At 43.3% G+C, this 24,911-nt stretch overlaps 1 protein-coding gene across 1 annotated transcript in view; it reads left to right on the top strand.

The window, feature by feature from the left end:
- Nucleotides 1-24,364, top strand: part of TTC7A (tetratricopeptide repeat domain 7A) — a 197,949-nt gene extending 173,585 nt beyond the window's left edge. The window contains exon 18 of the mRNA XM_048504819.1: nucleotides 20,040-24,364. Coding sequence (XP_048360776.1) covers nucleotides 20,040-20,261 — 222 coding nt within the window. The 3' untranslated portion in view covers nucleotides 20,262-24,364. The remainder of the gene's footprint in view (nucleotides 1-20,039) is intronic.
- The last annotated feature ends 547 nt before the right edge of the window (nucleotides 24,365-24,911 follow it).

The following is a 24,911-nucleotide window of genomic DNA, read 5'->3' as shown; positions in this document are numbered from 1 at the left end:
GGAGCGCCGGCGGTAAGTCCGGGTGGGGGGAGGGCCCCGCTCCCGGACAACATGCATGCTCTGCAAAATTTATTTATTTACTTACAACATTTCTGTTCCTCCTATGTGTTTTAAACTGTGTTCCTCATAGTTTAAACCATTAAAATCAACCCCCTCCCCAACCCATATCATTAATAAAAATTAAAACAATGTCAAAATACATACAAAAACATAAAAACAGCAATTAAATATTGATCGGGAAAGAGGGATCGTGAGAGAATGGTCACTGACCCACTGACAGAAGATGGTACCAGAAGGGTTAGATGAATCTCCCTGGAAAGAGAATTCCACAGCTTTGGTACCATGACTCGGAGAAACTGTCTCCCATGTTGTCACACATCTAATTTCAGAAGGGAGGGCACCTGAAGCAGAGTCTCCAAAGATGACTGGTGGGTTTATAAGGTCAGGTGAGTTTATAAAGGAACAGGAGTCCTTCAGGTATGTTTGTCCCAAACCATATACGACTTTACAGGTCAAGACCAGCACCTTGAATAGTGTCCAGAAACAAATTGGGAGCCAGTGTACATAGGCTGAGACTGGAATGAGTTGGTGCCTGCTACCAACTTCCGTCAACATCCTGTTCCAAGTGAAGTTTCTGAACACTTCTCAAGTGCTGCCCCACATAGTGCACACTGTAGTAATCTAATCTAGATGTAACCAGTAGCTATAGTAGCCAGATCTGTTCTGTCCAGGAAAGGTTGCATCAGGCTAACCAGTCAAAGCTGATAAAAGGCACTCCTGTCCACAGCAACAACCCTTCCAGAACAGGTGACACCTTAAATCCTGGTTCAGATCTTCCACTTACCAGTAGCACTTCCAATCTTGTCAAGATTGAGCTTCAGTTTATTAGCCATATCAAAACTGCCTCAGCTGGAAACTTGAGATAGAGCTGAATTTTATCCAATGGGTTTTTTGCAAATGAAAGTCATACTTCGTTATTGTAGTTTTTGGGGTGGGTAGCCACGTTGGCCTCCAGTAGAAAAGCAAGATTCAAGTCCAGTAGCACCTAAAAGACTAAGAAGATTTCTAAGGTTTTTTTAATTTTTATTTCGTAGGTATCAGGTCATGAGGACACAGGTATTATGGCAGCAATCTTTTGTCGTTTTTTACATATTGTTTATTAATTTATTTAGAAAAATTCTATACTACCTCACCAGGTCACCTTCCCAAGACAGATTACAAAATAAAACATAATACAATAGACAACATTTTAAGCTATTAATTTAGATCCAGACTAGTGGGTGAACACTACCAAAATGGTAGGCTGATGAGCAGATGCAACCAAAAATTTCTCTTGGTAAATCATCAAACTTTGTTGAGCAAAACACACAAAAATATGGGAAAAGAGAAGGAATCTACTCCCATGATCACTGGACTGTAAAAATATAATACAACTCTCTAATTTTGGTATAGTGTGAGTAGTTAGACCTCTGCCCCCACATGTAATTTTTATAGGAATATTTTATTTCTTTATGTTCATGTTGAGTTGTCCCCCTTGACCCTCTTGTTCCTGCACTTTCTCTTTTAAGCATGTAATAAAAAATACACAAATATGTATAATTCAGTCATATCTTCTGATGCATAAAGAGCTAGGATTTATGAAATAGTTCCGGTTAAAGAAAGACAAGGAAGTGGTCCCCAGTGTTTTAGAGGCTTAACAGAACCAGGCTGATGTGTTCTTGCTGACATCTTTTTGCATTCTCTAGTAGTTGGTACAGCAGAGTGGTCTGAACTGAGGCTCTGAAATTATATATAGAATGTCAGTAATAATGTGTGTTACAAATATTCTGCTCAGGTGCTGTTTGCTCAGGGCCCCATACACTGCACATGAGATGCCTGTGATTGAATCACCCATTTTACTTGAGATAAAATTGCTGAGAGATTGGGTATTGCCAAATGTGCTCAGCAATGTGTGTAAACTTCCTAGTTGTGTGAACAGGACATGGGTTTTAGAGTAATTAGAGTTACCAACCCTGGATTGGGAAATTCCTGGAAATTTGGGGTGGAGCCTGGGGAGGTTGGAGGGATCTCGATGGGGTATGAAGCTGTACAGACAAGTTTCCAGAGCAGCCATTTTCTCCAAGTGAACTCTTATCTGGAGAGCACCTATTATTTCAGGAGATCTCTAGGCCCCAGTTGAAGGTTGGCAACTTTAGGCCAACAACTTCTCTAGTTGACAAAGGAAGAGAAGGCCTGAAGGCCCTGAAAGAGGCTTGATAGCTTCATGGGAATAAGAACCAACTGCAAAGAAATCTCTGGTATGAAGGGAATTAAGGCAGTCTGTGCTAAAACTATAGCTCTTGAGTACTAAAAAGATTCAAAATATCAATATATCTAATTCTCAACATTTCTCCATTTGTGGATACTTAAATCTGGAGACTGGGATCATGAATAAACAAGTCAGAAAGCTCCAACTTGATTTTTTTTTGCAACCCCAACTGTGTGTGTGTTGGGGGGGGTGCTTCTTCCTGGGCACTCCCATTAGCTCCAAGAAAGAAAACAGAAGATCTGTTTGCAGCCTTTTAGAACTATCCAGCAGCCAGAGCAGGGAATGAGTGTATGCTCCCTTCTCACTGGTGTCGCTCTGGCTCTAAGGAACTGTAACAATACAGACTGGAAATGGTCTCTGCAGCTTGCATTAAACCTGGTCTGGAAGAAAGTGAGAAGCATGATCCACACGTGTCAACTCTCAGTGGTCCCACTTCCATTTGGCCACCCCAAGCAATTGCTGGGGTTGCTTCAACAGTGAACCAGCATTATGTACAGCAAAAACATGTATCAGTAAGCTGGGAGGTTGATGGCGTGGCTATTCATGCATGCAGGTGATATCAAGCAGCTGAATGTTCAAGTTGAATCCAGTGAAAACATAATATGTTAGTAAAGTGAAGTGATGTGCTCTGTAGTGTTTCAATCTGAGATGGCTCATTCACACATACAGCCTGCCTCTTGCTGTTGCTGTTACCATGTAGTTAATTAGACCATAGGACAAGGGCCTCATGAAATGTAGCTCATGGTCTAAACCAGGGGTCTTCAAACTATGGCCCTCCAGATGTTCATGGACTACAATTCCCATCAGCCCCTGCCAGCATGGCCAAGTGGTATGGCTCATGGGAATTGTAGTCTATGAACATCTGGAGGGCCATAGTTTGAAGACCCCTGGTCTAAACCCATAGCCCAAGCCTTCATACCAGACTGCCCTTGGCATATCGTTACAGTTGGGGGAATCCTATTTTATACAGCAAGTTGTTCTCATTCCTGTTCCGAAGGGTGGTGATTAAACAAAACCTCTTCACTGTGCAAAATCATCCTCTTTTTTTCTTCATGTACTTGTAAATGCCTTGGGCTGGCTCAGCTTTCATTAGAATTTGCTCTTTTCAGTTGATAAGCAAGATGCTGAGACAACAAAGAACTTGGCGAACTCTTAATGGAAAAGAGGGATCAAGGAGCAACATTTGGGGATGAAAAGAGAAAACGAGAGCAGATCACTATGGGTTTTGAAGCCAGTACATATGAGGGGCAGGGATATGTTTTTGTATATATTTAGACGACTATTATTGGGTAAAGAAGTTGCAGCTTATGTGGCCATGAACCAACCTATACTTTAAAGGACAAGTATAATCTCTAGGTTAGATTGCTCTATTCCTAATCTACCCCGTACACACAATTGCACATCTACTTTCATCTATACCATACAGCTGTAAAGCTGAAGACAGTGGCATGGAAGTCTAGTGTAATTGTGTGAGGAGCAGCTGGTTCAAGAATGAAGAAATAGTGTGTCTACCATTTTATGCTATAGTTGCAGACTATCAATATTGCATATTTATCCTGCATGGAGCTCAGGACAGTATACATGGCTTTACTTTCTTGGATTTTTTCTTGCCACAACCCTTGAGGTAGGCAAAAAAACAAACAAACACCCAGTGCCTGGCCAGTGGGGCTTTTAGCCTGAGTCTTTTCAGGGGGTTGGACTTGATGGCCCTTGGGGTCTCTTCCAACTCTATGATTCTATGATACTTCAGCCCACACTCATGCTATTGACTATATACCACACTGGCTCCCTACATATTTGGTTTTTTTTCTTCTGTCTGTAGAAAATACTAAGGGGAAAATGTCAGAGGAAAGCTTTTATCTTCACTTTCTTCCTGGCATTCTAACTTTGCATATGAAAGATGTTTTTTGATGTGGGAGAGCATTCAGACCTGCAGTTTCTTTACCTGCTTTCGGAACAATGCTGCCAGGGAGGACTGTACTACACAGTTGTCGACTTGCCTGTTTGGTTAAGTCAGCAGTCTCCTAAATTGCACTCGTAGTCTTTGAAGGTTGCAGTCTATCTCACCTGTGTTGAAAAAACTAGCCAACTGCCTATTTGTTCCTGTGCTCAATTCAAAGTAGTGGTTTTTGCCTTTGTAACTTAAAGGCTGTCTAAGGCAACTTATTTTTAAAATAGTTTTATGGTGCTCTTTCTCATAAAGCAAGTTATATTTATATCCCACATGTGGTACATGAGCTTCCCCATCCAGGTCCTAACCAGACCTGTATCATGCAGGGACGTATCTGTTGAAAACAACACCCAGGGGAAGTACTACTGACTTGCCCTGCCACCCTCCAACTCCATGCGGAGTTTGGGCTGGCACACCATTCAACACTGTGCTCAGCTTGGATGGATCCAGCTTTAAATTGCAGGCTTTGAACCTGCAGTTTAAAGTTTGCCCCAGCAGGGTTGAGCTTAGTTTTCAACAGGTGTGCCCAACCCCAAATTCAATGTCACGTTTGGGGATGTTGTGAGCCCAGTTGAGTGCTGAGCTTGGTCTGGCTGGGTTCAACATTCAATTCTGTGCCCCGCCCCCAAACACCATGTGGAGTTCCAGCAGGTGCAGTCCAAAAGTGGCCACTTGGAGGCTGTGTGGTGTGGGCTACCCTACTCTTCAGTGGGTGGTGCCCAGGGCATATGCCCTGCGTTGCCCCACCGTAGACTTGTTTGTGGTATCAGGTTCCCATCAACTGGACCTCTTTGGGAAAAGAGCAGGATAAATATGTAGTAAAAACTAAATCAATGCTGTTACAGCCTAATAATTTTATTGGCTGTCTGTAAGAAATTTGGGGGGGGGGGGGTGACAATAGCAAACAGCATAAGGAAAAAGGAGGGGAAAACATGAGATAGCAGATGACAGGACTGTGAAGCCCTTCTTTGCATACTCCTAAATGAAGGGGTTTGTAAAAAAGGGTGAATGGAGAACGAAGCACACCTCGACCCACTGTTCCCACTGCTCACCCACCAACATCGCCTACAGTGCAAAGGATTATATAATGACTGAAAAGGAGAAGATGAAGGAAGGGGGCTCAGTTGCCTGGGTGAGCAGTGAAACGAGGGGGCAAAAACGCCAGGAGCAGAGAGGGAGAGAAAGCACAGACATTTAGAAAGTGATGCTGTCGTCATGCCTGCCTGCTGCCAGCTCTCTTGGGATCTGTTTAGTCTCATTTCTCCCAGCACCGCCAGGTCCTGCGGAGTCCCCTCAGTATCACTGAATATGTATGAGAGAAGCTTGGCCATGCAAAGGGAACAATGGAAGGCCAGGGGCAGGTCAAGGAAAGGAGGGAGGTGGTTATTTGTGCCGGAGACAACAGTCGCTGCTCTCCTTGGTGTTGCTGCACTATGGCAACATTCCCTGCTTCTGAGAATTCTGGCCCTTGAGAGCTCCAGTCTTGCCCTGGGAGAAGAAAACAAATGGAGCATTATGCTTGGTCTATTTTAAACCAGGGGACAAGGCATCCTCTTCTGTTCTGCTGTTTGTAGTTTCTTTTCCATTTAGGTCTTGGTGAAAACAGGGCTGTCTGCAAAGGGTTCCACACGCAGCCCTCTGTTCCAGTTTGAAGAAATCCAGCAGGGCAGACCAAAAAAAAAAAGAAGAAGAAGAAGCAGCAGCAGCAAAAACCCACATCCCTCTTTTTATTCCCTCCCCCCTTTTTCTTTCCACTCTCAAACTTATCTCAGGCTCCCTGGGAAGAGATCAGAGCCTCCTGCTTTCTGAAAGACTGCCTAAGGGCCTGGCTTTTATGCCAATAAATGTTCTTATCATATTTAAGCTTCAAAAACTTTAGCTATGGGTCTGTTAACATTTGGTGAAAATGAAAGAAAGCAAAAGAGAGCAGAAACGGGGGGGGGGAGGGAATGGAGGGGCTCCTTTCCGTCACCTTTGTACAGCAGAGAGGAGGTTTCCTTTGATTCTCAGGATGGGTTCTTGGGAAGATTTTTTATTCCTTAGAAAGCAGGGAGGTACAAGAGAAAACAGACTCTTTAGTCTGTCATTTCCTTTTTTGCTTCCTGCTTTGTTTCCCTTTGCTACTTTCCCCCTCCCCCATCCTTTTCACTTTTTTTATCTTCTAATGTCTCACCACCATTATTTCCCTGCTACTATACATATATTTGCACTGGAAAGTATCCTAGCTTGCAGGGATGTAATTATAGAAGTGAGGGGGTACATAGAGGAGGAAGGTTGAATGAGATTTGAACTGAGCCATTTCTCCTCCTTTTCAGGTACTTTAGCCTGAGCATAACCAAGAGTAAGAGCCAAAGTGCTCCTACCCTCTGTCTTTTAGCCCATGGCTTTTCATCTGTGGCCCTGAATAAGCCAAGCTCTTGAAACTAGCACCTGCCCAGAAACATCATATTGTACACATTTTCGTATGTTTGTTTCAGTTGTATTTTTGCATTTATTTTGTAAGCCAAACCGCAGACACAGGAGAAAACTGGGATATAAATGCCTACATAAATAAATGGCTAGTTTTGTATACATGTTTTTTAAACATCCATTGGCCATCAGTGCCCCGAAAGCATCCACTTTTACCTGTCAAGCTGTGCAAGACCCTAGAGAGATAGTCACTTTGTACTGTGGTAAGGTGTGGCTATCTCAAGTATGATGTGATGTAGTAGTAGATTTATTTAGTAGGTTTAACATGTAATTGGTTTAATTTCATACCTGTTCCTGGAGTATCGTCTTTCAAGGCTACTTTTAGGAATGGGTGGGATGCTTTGTTTTGTTCTTTCCCTTTTCTATAGGTTGCCATCCTTCCATTTCCCATCCATCCAACCTGAGGTGATGTATATTAAGAGCATATGTTGTAGTAACCATTTGGTGCCTCATAAGATTAAAACCGGTGTTATTCTTACAGATCAACATCACCATGTTTAATAAAAAGGATTTGTGCCTTTGACATAAAGACAGAAGGTGTGTTTCAATACAGCCTTTGCTTAAAATGTAGAAGCTGTGAATTGCCCAGAAATACAGGTGATCTTGAGTGATAAGAATCAAATGTGGTCTGAAATACAGAATGGGAGAGGATAATAGTGTCTCCTATTCTTTTAGGTGCCCCAGTAACTCTGATATACTCATCAAGGAGTCAAGAATGCCCACATCTCCCTTTTGAGTATGGTTTACTGTTACGTATGATGTGGAGCAGGTCTAATATATTTTGGCATCCCCTCCTCTCCCCACCGCCACCTCCATATACCTACAGATGTAGCCAGGCAGATTTTCTGACTCAAGGCAGTCTTGAATAATGAAGCTTCCATTAGGACTTCAGCTCCCATCATTCCCGAGTAACACATTAGCTGTGCACAGCCTGATTCATTGCACTTGGCAAGTACCTGCTGAGTACTCTGGCAAGCAGCACACTTTATGTTTTATTATTTCATGTATTTTTTATAATAGGCCTTCAAAGGCTATAGATCTAGAGTTCTTGCCCTGAATAAAGAAGAGACTGTCACTGCAAGATTAAATAACTGACACATTACAATCTGCTGGGGGCTGAGGTGGCTCTTGCTTAAGAACATAAAAAGGCAAGGAGACCCCTCCTTGATCAGCCAGTGGTTCCTCTAGGCAGGGCTGGATTTATCTATAGGCTAGGCAGGCTGAAGACTAGGGCCTCAAAAACTAGGGGGCCTCCAGCCAAGGGGTAGAACAGTGGTTCTCAACCTTCCTAATTCCGCAACCCTTTGATACAGTTCCTTATGTTGTGGTGACCTCCAACCCTAACATTTATCCATTTTACAGATGGAGAACACTGATGCAGAGAGTCTTAGGCAACCCCTGTGAAAGGGTCGTTCGATCCCCAAAGGGGTCCTGACTCCCAGGTTGAGAACCACTGGTGTAGAATGTTTCTTATATTGTCAGAGGCACTGTAGTCTTTTAACTTCAGTAATTTTCCTTGTGTAACCCTGAGTCCACTAGGGGAGCTAAAGAGCTAGGATATTCCAGGTATGGAAGAAAAGGCACAGTCTTTTCAGATTGACTGAGGGGCCTGAAGCTGCAGGTAGTTCACCTCAGAAGGACTCCAACCTTGTTATAAACTACATATTAATATTTTAGGTATGAGTATTTCTTGTACTGATTACTGGAAGGGGGGGGGGTTGTGTTTATTTTAATTGGCTATTAGCCTGTATTTTTTATTCTATTTATTCCATGCTTTATTCCATACTCTGGTTGGTGGGTCATCCGGCTGTTGACTGCTGCTTTGATGCAGTGAACTGTTTTGGCATTAACAATGAAATGTATACCTTTTTATCCTCCACCAGGAGATGGGCATATCTAAAATCATTTTTGCAACCTCAGTCAAAAGTCCCTAAATATTTTTCAAACACTAAGTGGGAGCACTGGCGTACTTGCCTAGGGACATGGGGTACCCCTTGTCCCCGGGCGCATTGATTGAGGTCACGTGGGGAGCGCCAAAACATCCTCCAACACAGCAAGTGATTGAACAAGCCCTAGCAAGCAGGCACTGAAGCATCTGACTGCTCCCAGTGCCTGTCGTAGCCCCACCCACTCTGTACGGTGGCCTGGAGTGTCCAGGGGGTGGGGGAGAAATCCCACTGGGCTCCCAGGAGCAGGACTGGGGAGCTCCATCTCCCATCCCTCTGACCCAGCGTGCCTTATTCACCTTAAATTAAGTGTGGCATTACTCAGAAGCCTTCTGCCCGGCAGCCAGGCGCCAGCAGGCACAGGAAAAGGCAAGCTGAGCGGGGAACCCAGCAGCAGCAGAACTGAAGATGATGCTGACGTTTGTTTGGTAAACCTTCTGATGGGGGGTGACTTGTGAGAGATTTACCTGCTTAAAAGTTAATTCCCCTTGCACTGAGCTGTTTCTCAGGCTAGCAGCCTACCTCACAGGGTTGGTGTGAGGACACAATTAGGAAAGTAGTGGGGAGAGAGCCATGTATGTTTTGTTGGGGATGGGGGGTGTTTTGTGAGCTGGTGCAAAAAATCATTGTTTGGTCGTTGTGAAGGAGGGTGGCCACCTATGCCGGGGCGGGGGGGCGCCAAGTCCCCGGGATCCAGTTTGCCCAGGTATGCCTCTGGGTAGGAGACACATGCAAAAGCCACAGAAAGCTACAGTGCTATCACTGATGCCCTCATTCATTTGTACTCTGATGTTAATGGGAAGAGTGGTACCAAATCTCATGCCAGCAATCTTTTGCAGAAAATGGAAGAACTGGAATTTGTGTTTACGCTGCATTTTTGGACCCAAGTACTAGGTCATTTTCTACTAGGCTACATTTTTGGACCCGAGTACTAGGGTCAGCAAAGCCACTCATAAATCAGAACTGCTTGCGCAGGTTTGTACAGTTCACTTCAGGATTTCTTAAACAAAATTAGAGAAGATTCTGATGAGCTTGAGCAACAAGCAAAAGCCACCTTGGCAAATGTTAACTACAGAACTGTCACAAGCAGAGGCATAGCTGCGCCAGAATGCACTCGGTACACACACTGTTTTTTCTGGGCCCCCTACGGAGCGCCCTGCCCCCCCCCCCACACACACACTTACCTTCAGCCTGGAAAAGCGGCCTGTTCCCTTCAGGCTGAAAATGGCCTGGTGGAAATTATACTTCCCATGAGACCTTGGCGCTCGTAAGGTCTCCTGGGAAGTGTAGTGCCCACCAGGCCGTTTTCAGCCTGGAGGGAACAGGCCGCTTCTCCAGCCTGCACTGTTTCAATAAGTGTGGGGGTGGGGGGATGCTGCGGGGGAGTGGGGTGCTGCAGGGGGTGATTTCTCCCCCCCCCCCAGGAATGCGCACGGTGCAACGTGCACCCCCGGCCCCTGGTAGCTCCACCTCTGGTCACAAGGAGTAAGGAAAAAGCAAGGAAATGATGCACCTGGTTCTGATGCCTTTTTTCAAGAGATAAATTTTGGATTACACCCTTTATTTCTATACGAGACACACAGTTTAAGAGGAAGAGCTACTGAGTACAGTGATATTGCACAAATGTTTGCTTTACTTGCTAACCTGACAGTATCTAGGCAAGAAATTCTGCAAAGTGTTGAACTGTTGATGGAAGCATACCCAGAAGATGTTGACCTGAAACTTACTGGTGAACTTTTGCTCTTTCATTTGTACGTTAGACAAAGCCAAAGGCCCACAGAAGAGCACTCTCTGTCTCATACAGACCTTTATCAAATTATATGCAAGGAAAAAATTCAGATGGCCTTCCCTAATGTGGAAGCAATCTTGCAGCTATTTCTTAGCTTAATTGTCACTAACTGCTTGGGAGAGAGATCTTTTTCAAAATTCAAAAGAACTGAAAATTAATTAAGGGCCACAATGTCTCAAGAGAGGTTGTCAGCACTGAGCATTCTGTGTGTTGTAAGTGACAAACTTAGACAAATTTTGAGAATCTTTTGGATGATTTTGCTATGAGAAAGGCTACAAAAATGTTTTAGTCTTCATGTATTTGTTGATTGTAATTTATTAATATGTATTTTAAAACTGACTAATTACTGCATAAAGTAGGATAAAAAGCATCACACTGTCATTGTCAGATAGTCATTATCATCTTATTAACCCTTCCCAGGCAGTACAATTTATAAGCCTAAGTTTTTTTGAAGATGTAACAGTAAACTTACAATTTCATTTTCTTTAAAAAATCTGTTTTTCCCCACAAATGTTTACAAAAGTTTGTTATGGCAAAAGTTTTTCACAGTGTCAATTTTAACACATATGCATTTTTTGCAATCACTACAATATTTAACAATACCATCTTATGTCCGTCCTCTAGAGGAGGAATTGCAAATTGTGGAATTTTAAACACCTGTCAATCATCATCCTTCATTTTACTCAGCTTTAAAACACTCTTCCATCTTCCTCTACTCGTGAGGGTGAGGGATTGGGAGGAGGGCCTCACAAGTGGAATAGTCTAGGGCATAGGTGTCAAACTCGCGGCCCTCCAGATGTTATGGACTACAGTTATGGACTACAGAACTGTAGTTCATAACATCTGGAGAGCTGCAAGTTTGACATCTGTGGTCTAGGGTCTCTCTCTCTCTTCATCAAAATCTACACCTGCCTCTAGGCCAGCATTTTTTTTCACACAGAGACCAATTAGTTGCCCTGGAGGATCAATGAACAGGGCCCAGGAGCCAAAACTTCCTTGATGTTGCCTCCTGGTACTGAGTTTCAGAGGTTTTCTGCCTCTTTACTGTCTATGAAGTCATTGAAGGGGCTGTCATCTGTAAATCTGTCTAAACATCTTTTTAAGCCATATATGTGTTCATAGTTATCACTACCTTCACTGACAGTGAATTCCAGCTTCCTGCAGTTGCTCCAAACTCCTACCTCCTCACATTTTCACATGCCTGGCCTTTTGGGGAAGAAGTGACAAATACAAGAAAAACAATCAACAAAAGGGAAACCAATCCAAAATAATATAGGAGAGTTTCCATCAAGCATGTTTATCACTTGATGACTGCAGAATGAAGGGGTGAATTAGCCATCATGTGTGAATTAGCATTTGTGAATTAGTCACCAGAGATCAAAAACTACAGAGAGAACTTCCATGTTCTGTCATGTATGTGGTACATCGTTTATTAAGACTGTAACTATTTAACTTGGTCAGAAATGAACCGGAATCAGGAGTAAGCAGTGAAATGGCAAAGTTTGACGATACAACGAATTATTCAGGATAGCAACAACCAAACCAAACTATAAAGAGCTCTGAGAGAATCTTTCATGACCAAGTAAATGGGCAAATGATAGTCTTAACAAGCTTAAAGTGATGCACAATGGGATGAAAAAAATCCTGACATATGTACTCATGGGGTCTGAACCATCCAGGAAAGAAATCTTAGAGCTTTGTGGATAGCTCAGTGAAATCATCAGTTATACACTGTATATAATTTTCAGGATACAGATTATTAGAAAACAGTTTTCAATTAAATGAGCAACATTGTAATTTGCTTTTAGTTCATCATCCTGTCTTCAGTTCAGTCTTGCATGAGACTGTGCAGGCCAGCCATGGAAAACAGACTAGAAGACTTTCAGAGCTGTTGGAGCACTCCCCCTCCCATCTGGAGATGAAAAGGGACTGTTTTCCCACCCCAACAGTCATGTGACAATGCTCAAGGGACTGGAGCGCTAGAGCATAAGAAGCTGTCATCTTACACTAAGTCATTCTATTGGTCCAGAGAAAGATCTTCCCCAGCAACATTCCTTGTTAAAGATGATAAGGAATGAACCTAAGACCTTCTGCTTACAAAGCAGTTGCTGTACCATGGAGCTACAGTGCCTCAGCTGTCAGCTACCAGACAGCTGTCTAATCCACCTCTTTGGTTAAGCCGTCCCTTGCAGCTCAGCTCAAACTACCAACCTGGAAGCAATTACAAGGTTTCATCCAACAGTTGTTTCCATTGGTAAAAAAGGAAAGGGGGTCTCAGTTGACTACCAAAAAGGCCATGCTATGGATCATGGAAACTGCTAGGACAAAGGGAATATGGGACATAAGTTATTGTAAGGAGGGGAATTCAGTGAGATTGAGAGGAAAAGATGGCTAGATTCAATCCATAGGTTCCCAATCCAAATTTGCTTCAGAATACAGAGTAGGGTGCATTTACAGGGAAGGTAGGAAGGTAGTGCTTAGCCATTCCCTTTCAAACGTGCCTAACATACAACATTTTCATCCCAAATGGGTGCCAAGATTAGAAGTCACAGGAGAAAACACTTGGGAGGAACTCTTGTTACTCAATTCAGTCCCTGTGCTAGGCCTGTCACATAAGAGCATCCCTTCCATCTGTACAGTCAAAACAGACCATGTGTACAGTCAAAACATAAACATAAGGGGCAAAACTGGAATTGTTCACACTGATACAAACACAACTCCTACTTTAGTACAATAAATCTCAGGCAAAGAAAAGATGGAAGGGACACAAGTGACTCAACCAGCAAGAAATTATATTAGCCTGACATGATACAGAATAGAAATAAGGAATCTGTATGGAAAACTGAGATAGTAATGTGTTGTTTTGCAAAAACCAAATAAAGCTAGTCGCTTTGCCAAACTTAATGTGTAGTTCTGTTACTTTAAACTAGATATCCAGTTAAAGTTACTTTTAATCTAAATTATGTTCTTCCTGCTTGGCTAGTCCAGATCAAACCAATGCAGATAGAAAAGATAGATCAAAGGTTGCCCAAACTGGAACCAGAAAATAAACAGACAAGATAAACAGAATGGAGAATCTAGGAAAGGGAGTCCCTAACAAGGATGTAAAAGAGCTGGGACAGTCATAGTAGGACAAGTCGCTCCATAACAGGAAGTAGAAGAGCTAAGAAGGTGGAGGAAAAGACATTAAAGATTAGATTTGGGGAGGAAAGCAAAATGGGAGAGGAAAAAAATCATATTTTGCCTGTCCTGAAGGGTCTGTGGTGACTGAAGGATGCTTCTGGATGGGAGCCATCAACAAAGAACAGAGGATTCAGGGATCCCTTTTGAGGCACTTGAATTTATCTTGGTGGTTATGCGGAAGAGTTGCTGTTGGCTCAATTTGATGTCGAATGGAGATCTTTTCTGTCATTGAATCAGAGTTTTGGAACATGATTGTCATCAATGGATTTTGGCTGTGTTCTGACTAGTGCGTGTTTTGGATCTGAGATCCTACTTGTGCAAATTTCGGATTTCAGGCTATGATAGGATAATGTTGGCAACCTACAGGAAAGTAGGTACTAGAATATGCATAGGAAATACATCTGGAATACCAGTAAATTTTGAACCAGATAGGATCTGGAGGATGACTGAATTGTCCTTTCTGGATTGACTTTTGTATCATCTTGGAATTGCATTTGCAAAGGAATGTCAATAGTTATGAATACTTATCTTGAAAAACCTGGGTCATACATTTCTGCTATATACAGGATGTTATGCTATTCCTATATAGGGACTGCTTCTTATCAGTTCTGGTCAACAATCTCTCCTTTCAATATGAGAGGCATTTCTCTTTATATCTGACATATAGAGGCCAAATGTTTTGGGGGTATTTTTTCCCAATACTTTGTATCCTAAAGTAAGGAGATTTTGGGGGGAGAGGTGGTTTGTCCCATATATCTGATCTATGTAAGCTAAAGGATTTTTGTGGTCAACATATAACTGATCTTAATAGGGACCAGGAGGCTAGGTCAGGGGTCTGCAACCTGCGGCTCTCCAGATGTTCATGGACTACAAATCCCAACAGCCCCTGCCAGCATGGCCAATTGGCCATTCTGGCAGGGGCTGATGGGAGTTGTAGTCCATGAACATCTGGAGAGCCGCAGGTTGCAGACCCCTGGGCTAGGTAATAACATTGGCAAATAAAAAAATTTACAAGGAAAAGTTAAACTTCCTTTCTCACTTCTAATTCTCCCCTGCAAATGGACTTGTGCCTTTTAATTACAAGGCAGTCATACATTTGGGAACCTTGTTGTCTCTTTCATTGCCTGTTCCCCAGAAGCTTTAAGAGCCCCAAAACAAACAAACAAAGGGGACTTCCCAAACTGAACATAGGAGAATTCTTTCCCAAGCTGGGACATGTTGACTGATTGAAAATAGGAGAGGGCTCCCTCAAGAGATCCTCAAAAGACTCAGACAATCTGAGACCACGCCATTTGGGGAAACGAGCACCAATTTGAGGCAATTAATAAAACAAAAACAAAGTCAAAAATGAGCCCCAATTTAGGTGGAACATCAGGATAGTGTGATCCTGCTAATTATTTGCATTTTCAAAATTATACTAATTGCTGATCTACTTTAGATCTGTGCTGATTTTATGAAATTATTCATGCTCCTCAACAAGAGGAGTTTCTATGGAAACTGAAAAACTGAACTTTCATTAGGAAATCTATAAAAATGCCCAGCTAAAAATGTGTATTGCCCTTTTGCAGGATATGTGAATATACTCCCCTCCTCACCCCCACTTCATTCTGCATCGTGGGCAGATCCCAGTTGGACCATACCTGGCAACAACCTGCAGGCATTGTTTACTGCTTGCCAGACTCTGTAGGGAAATATAAAATCCTGCCAGAAATCGGCAGTTCTCCAGAGAGGATTCTTCAGAGAAACAAAGCATTCAGTTCTATAGGTCATGCCAGCTTCAAGGAGTCAAAAATATGTAGCTGTAAAAAATGCTTCTTGAGGCTCTGATTTTTCATCCCAGTACTGTGGTGCCTGAGGTTGCTGATGTCTGTGGAGGTGTCCTCCTTTCCCATACAGCCCTCAAAAAATTAGCGGTGCCAGAGCAGACTGCACAGTAGCTTCCCTTCCCCTCCTCCCCATCCTCAGAAGGTTTCATCAGAATTCTGGGCAGCCACCCTGTTGGAACTATTAAATGGGCCGCATTCCTTGCTTTCACTCTGACACAAAAGTAAGTATCTAGTTCTGGTAAATCTATAGACTCACAGAACAAAACATGCAGGCAACATTCTACTCCATTGTTTTAGTGAGAAATAAGCCTGCTCCCCCTTTCCTATTTTTAAGACAAGGAACATCCTAGCTGTAATTTACATACTTACTACATCTCTTACCAACAAGCTCTGCTGTCATCTAAGAAACTGAAGGAGAGTAGTTGCTGGCAAGAGTAAATTATCAGGTTAAAAATATGTTTCCTCTAATCCTTCCTCAATTTTTGTGGTACAGACAACGAAGCATCTAATTGACAATGCAAGAATTAAGCTGCAAATTAGCAAATAATTTGCATAATATGCAGATTGGAGTGCCTGCATTTGGGTAATGGAATGTGGCAGCAGAGGCAAGAGGCAGGGACAAGGGATCTCCCACCCCAACCAACAGATTGTCAGCACTGGGGAGCAGAGTGGGAGCGTGATGTGGGAGGACTGGCACAGTACCCACTCCACATTTGTCCATGGGACAGTAGTCAACACCATGGGGATTGTGCTAACTGACACCCTTTCTGATAGGGAGAGGATCTGGAGTCATGCATCAAGGGCCCTTGCCCACCGTGCCTGGGGGACTCACCCAGGAGGTTGGTCTGGCCAGCTTCAGCTTGTGTGGGAAGAGCAGTGGGCCAGGGGTTCAGGGCATACTTGAGCCATCCATGCCCATGTTGGGGCTTGGTGTCATCTTTGCTTGGAGGACCCACTCTCAGGACATGGAGCCCAAGACCTTCATAGTCAAGGGAGCTGCCATCTAATCCTGGGTGGTTGGTGTCTTTGCAATGTTTGCAATTGGTGCATCGAGCTGGCACCCAGTAACCTATCCAGATACAGTGATGGCCCAGAATACTCTCGCAGGAAGCAGGAATTTGAAATTCAGAAAGTGCTGCTGCCCCTTCCCCTTCTTCGGGAACCCCTTCACATGTGAATTCCAGAATGCTCTTCCCACGCCATACTGGGAGGGCCGGAGCTTGTCAGTGGCATGGGTGGGGAGGTAAACTGCCCATGAGCACCTATCAGACCCTATCCCTGTGAGCACACTCTCCATGTCAACAACTCTTTTCTGGGCCCACTGATTGCCATGCAATGGGGCTGGCCTCTCATTGGGGGATTAGCTATCATGGGGTCTAGGTGCCTTTGGCAGGGGTATTATTTCTCCACCACTGGTTTTGAATTGTCCTTCAGCCTTCTCATCCCCATCAAGTGGCACCTGGGGGTTTATCAGCCTTCTCCCACCTTTCCCTACTCTCCACCACTGGGCTGGTTTTGCATTCTCTCTCCTCCCCCATTCATCTGCCCTCCGGATGGATGGCATGCGTCCAGTGCATTAGAGCCCCTACCTCGATCCCTCCACACCAGTGCTACAACATTGCTGTTCCAGGTCCACAAACTAGTTTTTTGCTCTGCTGTCCTGGAACTGGCCGCAGCAAAGGAAACCTCTTAGGAGGAGGCTCAGCTGCTCCATTGTTGCAGCATCTGCTGCTGCAGTGTAGCTGGTCCCTCTCAGTTGCACGTTAAGAGGGTTACCTCGGGCTGGAGAAGTCGCACCGATACCCCTGAGCAGACAGATTGCTTCTTCCTCCCTCCCCCCTTCCCTCCCACCTTTTGCGTTTTCCCCTCCCTGTCCACCTCTGGTAGGCTTGCCATATTCCCAAGGAATGTGAGGGGTATGATTTAAAAGGCCAACTGATACACTTCTCTTACTTTAATTCTACATTGTCCCTCAAGGTGTTTTCCCTGCTGGGTTCTAACACTGAAACTGAAGAAGTGCAGTTGGGGATAGACTCTAAAGGGGTAAAGTTATGAGGGGAAAATATTTAGCACCATTCACTCATTTGATCCTTTGAATCACTCCCCACTCCTGCCTAATGTATAAATTAGGTAGACGTTCAGCAGATGGGTCTGCTGTCATCAGGTGGAGCATAGCTATGACCTTTGGATGTGAATGCCTTGATGCCAAAGCCACAGAATTGACGAGTTCCTGATTCCCCCTCATTCACAGTGAGGAAAAGCAAGAGCTTCATTTGCTCCCAGTAACTTCATTATGTAGCCAAATCTGATTAGCTACATGGCTCTAGGATGTTAACCTTCTCCTTCCTTCCTTCCTTCTTGTCCCCATAAACATCTTGCATGGCTACTTGAAATAGGGCCGAGCAATGAGGTGGACTTTTGGAGAGAATACCAGAGATTTTCAGAAATCAGTTCACAACATTCTAAAGAGAATGACAGCTTTTCATTTATTTATTTTTATTTTAAACAACCTAAGTTCTTATCAAAATATATGTGTGAGTTTGTGGGAGTGTGCCGGCCCTTACATGAGAAAATAAAACAGCAAGGATCATAATGCCATTATATGCCATCAAGCTGCAGACCTGCAACTTCTGGAGGGCATCTCTTTTTTCACTTCCCCGAAAGCCCCCATAGCTGAGAGCCCCCATAACTGCAGCTCTGCCGGACCACAGCCTTAAGGGCCCAGCCCAATAGCTGCTTAGGATTTATTTATTTATTTATTGATTGATTGATTGATTTGATTTATATACCGCCCGATCCCCGAAGGGCTCCGGCCTCCTTGGCCTTCAGCCCCACCCATACCTTAAGCTTAATGGTATGGGTGGGACTGAAGGCCAAGGAGGCTGGATCCTAAGCAGCCTTGACAGCTGCAATGATTGCTGACCATCCCTGTCCTGCCATTGGTGTGCCTGACCAAGCCTAGCCAAATGGTTAGTCTCCCTCAAGGCTGCTCCATTTCATGCCCTGATGGGCTGACTACCTCCCAGAGTGGGTTCCCCCAGTGCCTGCTGCCGTGGTCCACAAGCTCCCAGAGTATTAATGATGTGCCTATATTTAGAATGCACTGTAAAAATTCTTCCTCATGCAAGATATTGTAGAATTGAAAAAGATAAAAGGACCACAAAATTTGGACAGTCATTACTACAAAAAGAATCTTCAGAATTAATGATGCACTTGATAATGTTGAATATTGTACAGAGAGTAAATAGAGAATAATTATTATTTCTCTTATCTAGAATTTTGAGGTGGGGTCTCTGGCAACCCAGCCCCACCTCAAAATTCTAGATAAGTTGGGAAATACAAATATGGGAGGTGGAGGTTGGACAGGGAGGGAATTGGGGAGGGATGATGGGGGGAAGGGATAGTATCTATGTGATTGAGATGCATTCCTAACTCAATGTAACTGCTTGTAACAACAAATAAATGCTGCTGAAAGATATATGTAACCAGCCTGCTATATGTAACCACTGCCATTTGGGGCATTCGTTCCTCTATCTTTCCTCTATGGTTTCACATGCTTGGTAGATAACTTGGCTTTCCCCTGAGAAAAGAGTTACATCTGTTATCTCGTGGGGGATGGAAGCCAGATGGCTCTCTATCACTATCTGCTTGCAACCTTGGGGCACCTTAGCTCCAAAGACTGTTTTTCACAACTTCTTGGGGAAATGGGAGGGGGGAGCTTCTCTATAGGGGAGAAAGGGGACTGTGAATGCCAGCTTCGCCAGAACTGGCTTTGCCAAGTGTGATGCTTCGATGCCTGCTCAATAAACGCTACTGATTGATACTTCAGAGTTCGTTTGCTGGCTTAAGGGTCCGAGACCTAACAATGCCTCAGTGGAATATAATGTCATAAAGTCCATATCCAAAGAAGCCATTTTCTTCAGGGGAACTGATCTCTATTACCTGGATATCAGTTCTAATTCTGAGGTGCCTCTAGGCCCCATGTGGAGGCTGGCAACACGGGAGGGGGGGTATCCAATGGAACTAATTGATCACAGGATCACATAAACCAGAAAAAAGTTATTGTTCAGCGTATACATGACAGATGGAATTTGTTGTTGTAACATAGAACACTATGTTAGATGGCCTTACCAAAAGATTTGAAATTGGGGGGGGAGGGGGGGGGAGGTTGAGAACACCTTGGAGGCCACAGCTAAGTACAGAATATTGGACCTGTTGAACTTTTGATTTGATCCAGGAAAGCATGACTGTAGTTGTTGTTGTTACCCAATTAGTCTTTTAAAATGAGAGCATGCAGAAACCAGTGGAGATTCTTTCTAAACATACCATCAATAATGTTTCTAATCTATAGATTCCCGTAGACAGTTGGAATGAACTGTTGGAGAACTGGGATCCATTAAGAATCTGAGGGTTTTTTCCCAGGAGGCAAGTCACTTGTCCTAAAAAAAAAAATCATTCTGAATATCCACTTCCACCATAAATTGCCTTGATGGATTTGGTACTAGGGTCAGGCATGCTACTAAATACCAGACTTTGTGTGCTAACTGGGTTGCCTTTTCTTTTTCAGGGGCTGCTACTGAATAGGCTTGGACGAAAAAGCCTGGCTCAGAAGGTTTTGCAGGATGCTGTCCGAGTGCAGAGCACCAGCCACAAAGCTTGGAACAGCCTTGGAGAAGTTCTTCATGCTCAGGGCAAAAATGAGGCTGCTGTTGAATGCTTCCTGACAGCTCTGGACCTTGAATCCAGCAGTCCCATAGTCCCGTTTACAGTCATTCCGAGGGAACTCTGAAGGTTTCATTCCATGCACATGCATTCAGTAGAGGAGATCTAATAACACACCTATAAAAGTTCTTTTTTAATATATAGAAGTTCTGTCTTTTTAGGTGTCTCTAGACATCCAGTTTACAGTGCAACAAATGTAGAGACATTGATCATTTGTTGCCCCGAATATAGACATCTTTCCTCAGGGAAGTGCTGCTGTTTCAGGGATCTCACATGCCCAGCACTCATATCACAATATGAAAAGGCCATTCTTTTTCTAGGTAATGGGGCTGTTGCAATTCACAGTTTTACCCAGAATAAGCCTGCAGAGCTTGTAACCCACCACGGTAACCACCTGTTACTCAACCTGGAGCTCAGCCCTCAGTTCATATCCTATTGTGCCTGCCTGAGAATTCAAAAACAGGAAGGCTTCCAGGCTCATGACTGGTCCCCATACATGTCTGATGGTCCATGTTCAATTTGGACCATCACTAATAGTGCAAGCCTGATCCTTAAAAGGTTGTGTGCATGTCACTGGCATCTGTTGGTTAGTGCCTGTGTCCTCCTTGATGGTGACTGACACATAACTTCTCCCCTTGTTCCTGTGTCATGTAGTCAGCATACCAGCAGTGCTGCAAAAGGGGGCTTGCTGCAAAAACGGTGCTTGCATGGGACCTAAAACTGACTCCTGTACAAGCAAATTGTGGGGAAACTGACTCCTGTACAAGCAAAGTGGGGGGAGAGGTTTCCATTGACACCCATCTTCTGACTTTGCTTTGACACTTTGTGCTTACTGCCAAGGAGCATCTTAACTTGATATTGTCATGACATTAAAAATATTCTGCTTTCCAACTTTCCTTACAGAACTCCAAGCTAAATTCTGCATAGGCAAAAGTCCCCTATGTGCAAGATAACCCTCAGGGTTAAACAGTTTCTGTAATACTTAAGGTTTCCAACTTCTTATTAGCCCTTTTCCCTGTAACTGCAACCAAAGGTACATAAATCAAGCAAATGAAGCTTTTCCATTTGTGTTATTTACCTGATTGGAAAAACTGCCTGTCTTAATTTCCACATTTCATGCAGTTGTTAAAAGCTCTGGCTACACACCCTGTTTTAAGACTTAGGGATCTGAATTGTGTTGAAATTTCATTGATTTCAATGCAAGAGTTCAGCATATGCTTAAATCTCTCCCATGGAAATCAAAAAGTACCTACTTGGACTAAGTTAATCATTTGTTTTTTGAAGGTATAGGATGGTAAATAGGCTTACTCATGAAAAGTGCTATACCTGATTATGAATTTGTATTACCTGAACTATTATTCCATTTATATTGTACTTCTGACCTGGCATGGAAATATATGTAGCACTGGGGCATGGGTAGAGCATCACTATAACGAGGAAGATGTGAGGCAACTTAGCTTGTTAAGTTCCAGCAGGACCATTCCCACTAGACAGTGCATTGGCTCCAACCTGTTACACTGGTACTATGGGATTGGAATGTACAAAAGTCTTGTCAGATGGGGCTGTAGTAAGGAGAAGATTGGAGTAGATTTCTGTTCAGCAGCTGGGGGGGGGGGTGTTGGAGCAGTGCATGATGGGCAAAATGAAAGGTCACCTATAACCTTCTCTGAATCAAATCTCAGAGAAACACTGCTGCAAATCTAGTTTGACCTAGGGAAAATTGCCCAAAGCAACACCCTTTTGAAAGAAAAATGGAAAGATAATATAGGCATCTCTGTGGTAGTGGAATTCTGTAGCTGATTAACAGTGTGTATTAAAAAGGGCTTGCACCAAGTCACTCTTCATTGCGTAGTATGTGACCGTGTATGACCAAGTACATTGTAGGGTCTGAAATTATTCATTCCATCCTGTTCTTTGCATTGTTCCTGGAATGTAGCATGGATGAGGTCCAAGGGACCATTCCATGTCAATAATTCCTTTTGCCTTTTAAGCTTATGCTGTCCAATTCAGGCTCTTTAGATTTAATGGATACTCTGGGATAATTTTTCACTTTATCATTGATTCTTGATGATTCTGTTGTGACCATTCCAGTTTGCCCCAGCTATGCACCTGGGCCAAATACACCATGTTCCCAGAAAAATCACTTGATAATTGGGTTAATGGATGAGAAAGTACAAGTATGCTTTTAAGTCCCTCCATTGCATTCTTCAAGGTAACACATCCTCCACTAAGATCATCTTGCATATTTCATTTCTGTCATACTCAGGAACTAGTATCACCTCCATCATAGACTAGGCATTCACTGTCCAAGCAAACGGAGAGAGACAGGGCCACCGGAATTTGGTTTGTCACATACATTGCAATCATGATATGTTTCAGTATTATAATTGTCTATAGAGACAATTACTCAATTTCCTTGGTCCATCTGGATCTATATACTCAATATGCTCAGATGGATTAGGAATCGCCAGCATAAATGGCTGCTGTGTGCCCAGTTCCCTAGCTGAGTGTCATGAGCCAGCAGAGGAATCAGATGCAGAGCCAGACAATACAATAGACCAGGAGCTGGCTCCTTGAGAAGAGATGCAAGTAACAGAGCCAAGCCCTTCCCTGACAGCTGAGGTTGAGCCACATGCAGTGCAACTGGGAGAGTCTGCAGCAGCCCCAGAGAACTAAGTGATGAGTCAGCTGCACAAAGAAGGCAAAGGCAGAGATAGCAGGTAAGTAATGAAAGGAGAAGTACCTGCATTGCAGTTCAATATGGCAAAAAGCTCTGCGGACTGGAAACATCAATATCAGAGGAGGACTGAGTCTTTTCAGGACCCTGGCCTTGTTAGGAAGGGCATCCTATTTAAACCCTTTCTTGGGCTTGGCTCTGCCTGGGTGCAACAAGTGTTTCATTGGAAAACTCCACATACCAGATTCCCTGCTTTACGCCTTGTACCTTCATGCCTAGCCTGCCTGCTTGAACTGCTGGACTTGCTTGATCCCAAACTGTCTGACAATGCTCTTGCCTTCCACTGGCCTTGACCTTAGACTATCTGACCACACCTTTGCCTGCTACCCACCTTGGCCTTGGTCTGTCTGGCATGCCGTAGCTCACTCTGGCCTGCAGCACACTGAGGTTATACACACATCCTCTTCATAAAGAGAAAAATGCTGCTATTCAGATGAGTGGGAGGGGCTAATTCCCTTTCACACTCCTCCTGAAGCTGATAGTCAAGTTTCCAGCTTTTCGGGGGGTGGGGGGGTATATGCTACATGTGCAAAACTGGGATCAGACCCTGTAACATAAGCAAAGGTAAATCTGAATGTTTACTGTACTCTGTTGAAAAGCATGGATTTTATTTTGCTTATTCCTTTAGTGTTTGATCTGCATTGCCTAGTTTGTGATACTGTTTGTGTTCCTATAGCTACAACTTACCATGAGGTTTTTCCAGGGCAATAACTTTAGTAGGCCTTCTCCTCATTAAGGGCACAATGAGCTCTCACTCACTTCAGTGGGGCTTAAGCAGGAAAACTTCCCAGTAGCTAGAACTAGAGTGAGGGTCACAATCATAGAATCATAGGCAGATCAAAAAAATTACTATCTTTACTACCTGAAGCTTTCCTAATAGAACTGCCTGACATTAATACAAGTACTAGGAACTAGTTTTGTGTAATAGGCATAGCATTATTATTATTTATTAGCTGTCCTTCCCTGGGGGGGGGGGGATATTCCTGAAATCTAATCACAGTAGTGTCCCACTGAAAGCAATGAAATGAGACCTAGTCCTGACTAATTTGTCTCATTGAGTTAAATGGGACTTTAGAAGCAAATAATTTTGCTAGGTTATGCCAGCAACAGCTTACAAATCATGCAAAATAAATACATTATTTAAATTTAGGAGCCTTTGATAGTTGTACACAGATCCTGATTACATTAGGTATCTATAAATTATAACTGCTTCAAGAAGGAGTCAGGACCCAAAGCAATTTGTCCTTTTCTCTCTTGCCGTCATGATTCTCAAATATAGTATGCTGAACCAAAGCTCTGCATGATGTTTTGTTTCATTTGCAAGTTGTTTAGTGATGCCTTTGAGACTTTTTTGTTTTTTTCCATATGAAATATAGTAATGCTCAATTTCAAATTGCTTTCACCAGCTGAATAAACAAATCCCATGGCAAAAAGTGGTGCAAGTGTGCATCATTTCCCACTGCTTTTCAGTCTTTGCAAAATATTCATGCTACAGATATTTCAAGGCTTAAGGAAACCAATCCTGAGAGATTCCTCTAGGTGCAAAAAACAATTTAACACATGTCCAGTCATGCATATGAAAGCAATAGAGGATCTTCAAGGAGAATAGACTTTTGCCTTTTTTTCTAGTGAGCATGACATGAATTAAATTGAATCAATCAGATTCTCTAGTTCAGTTCCATCATCCACTTCTGATAGATTGGGTTTTCAACCTGTTGGGAGGGTGATTGGGCAGACAGAGATGTGTTAAATATATATACAACACATAACAAGAAATGTTAAAATTGAGTTCAGGGTTAACACTTATGATAGAATCCTCAATTTTAAATCATATCAGTGACAGTAAATTGGCAATAATTGAACCAGAGCTAGAATATGAACCTGTACGTGCATATACCTATCTACTGGATAGATACAAAGGCATTTGCCTTGTGTCACTATATATACAGTCCATGTTTCCTAGGCTGGGCTGGCCTCAGA

Source organism: Sphaerodactylus townsendi, linkage group LG01 (assembly GCF_021028975.2).
Source record: "Sphaerodactylus townsendi isolate TG3544 linkage group LG01, MPM_Stown_v2.3, whole genome shotgun sequence".
In the NCBI taxonomy this organism is placed as follows: domain Eukaryota; kingdom Metazoa; phylum Chordata; class Lepidosauria; order Squamata; family Sphaerodactylidae; genus Sphaerodactylus; species Sphaerodactylus townsendi.
This window is presented reverse-complemented; position numbering and strand designations above follow the sequence as displayed.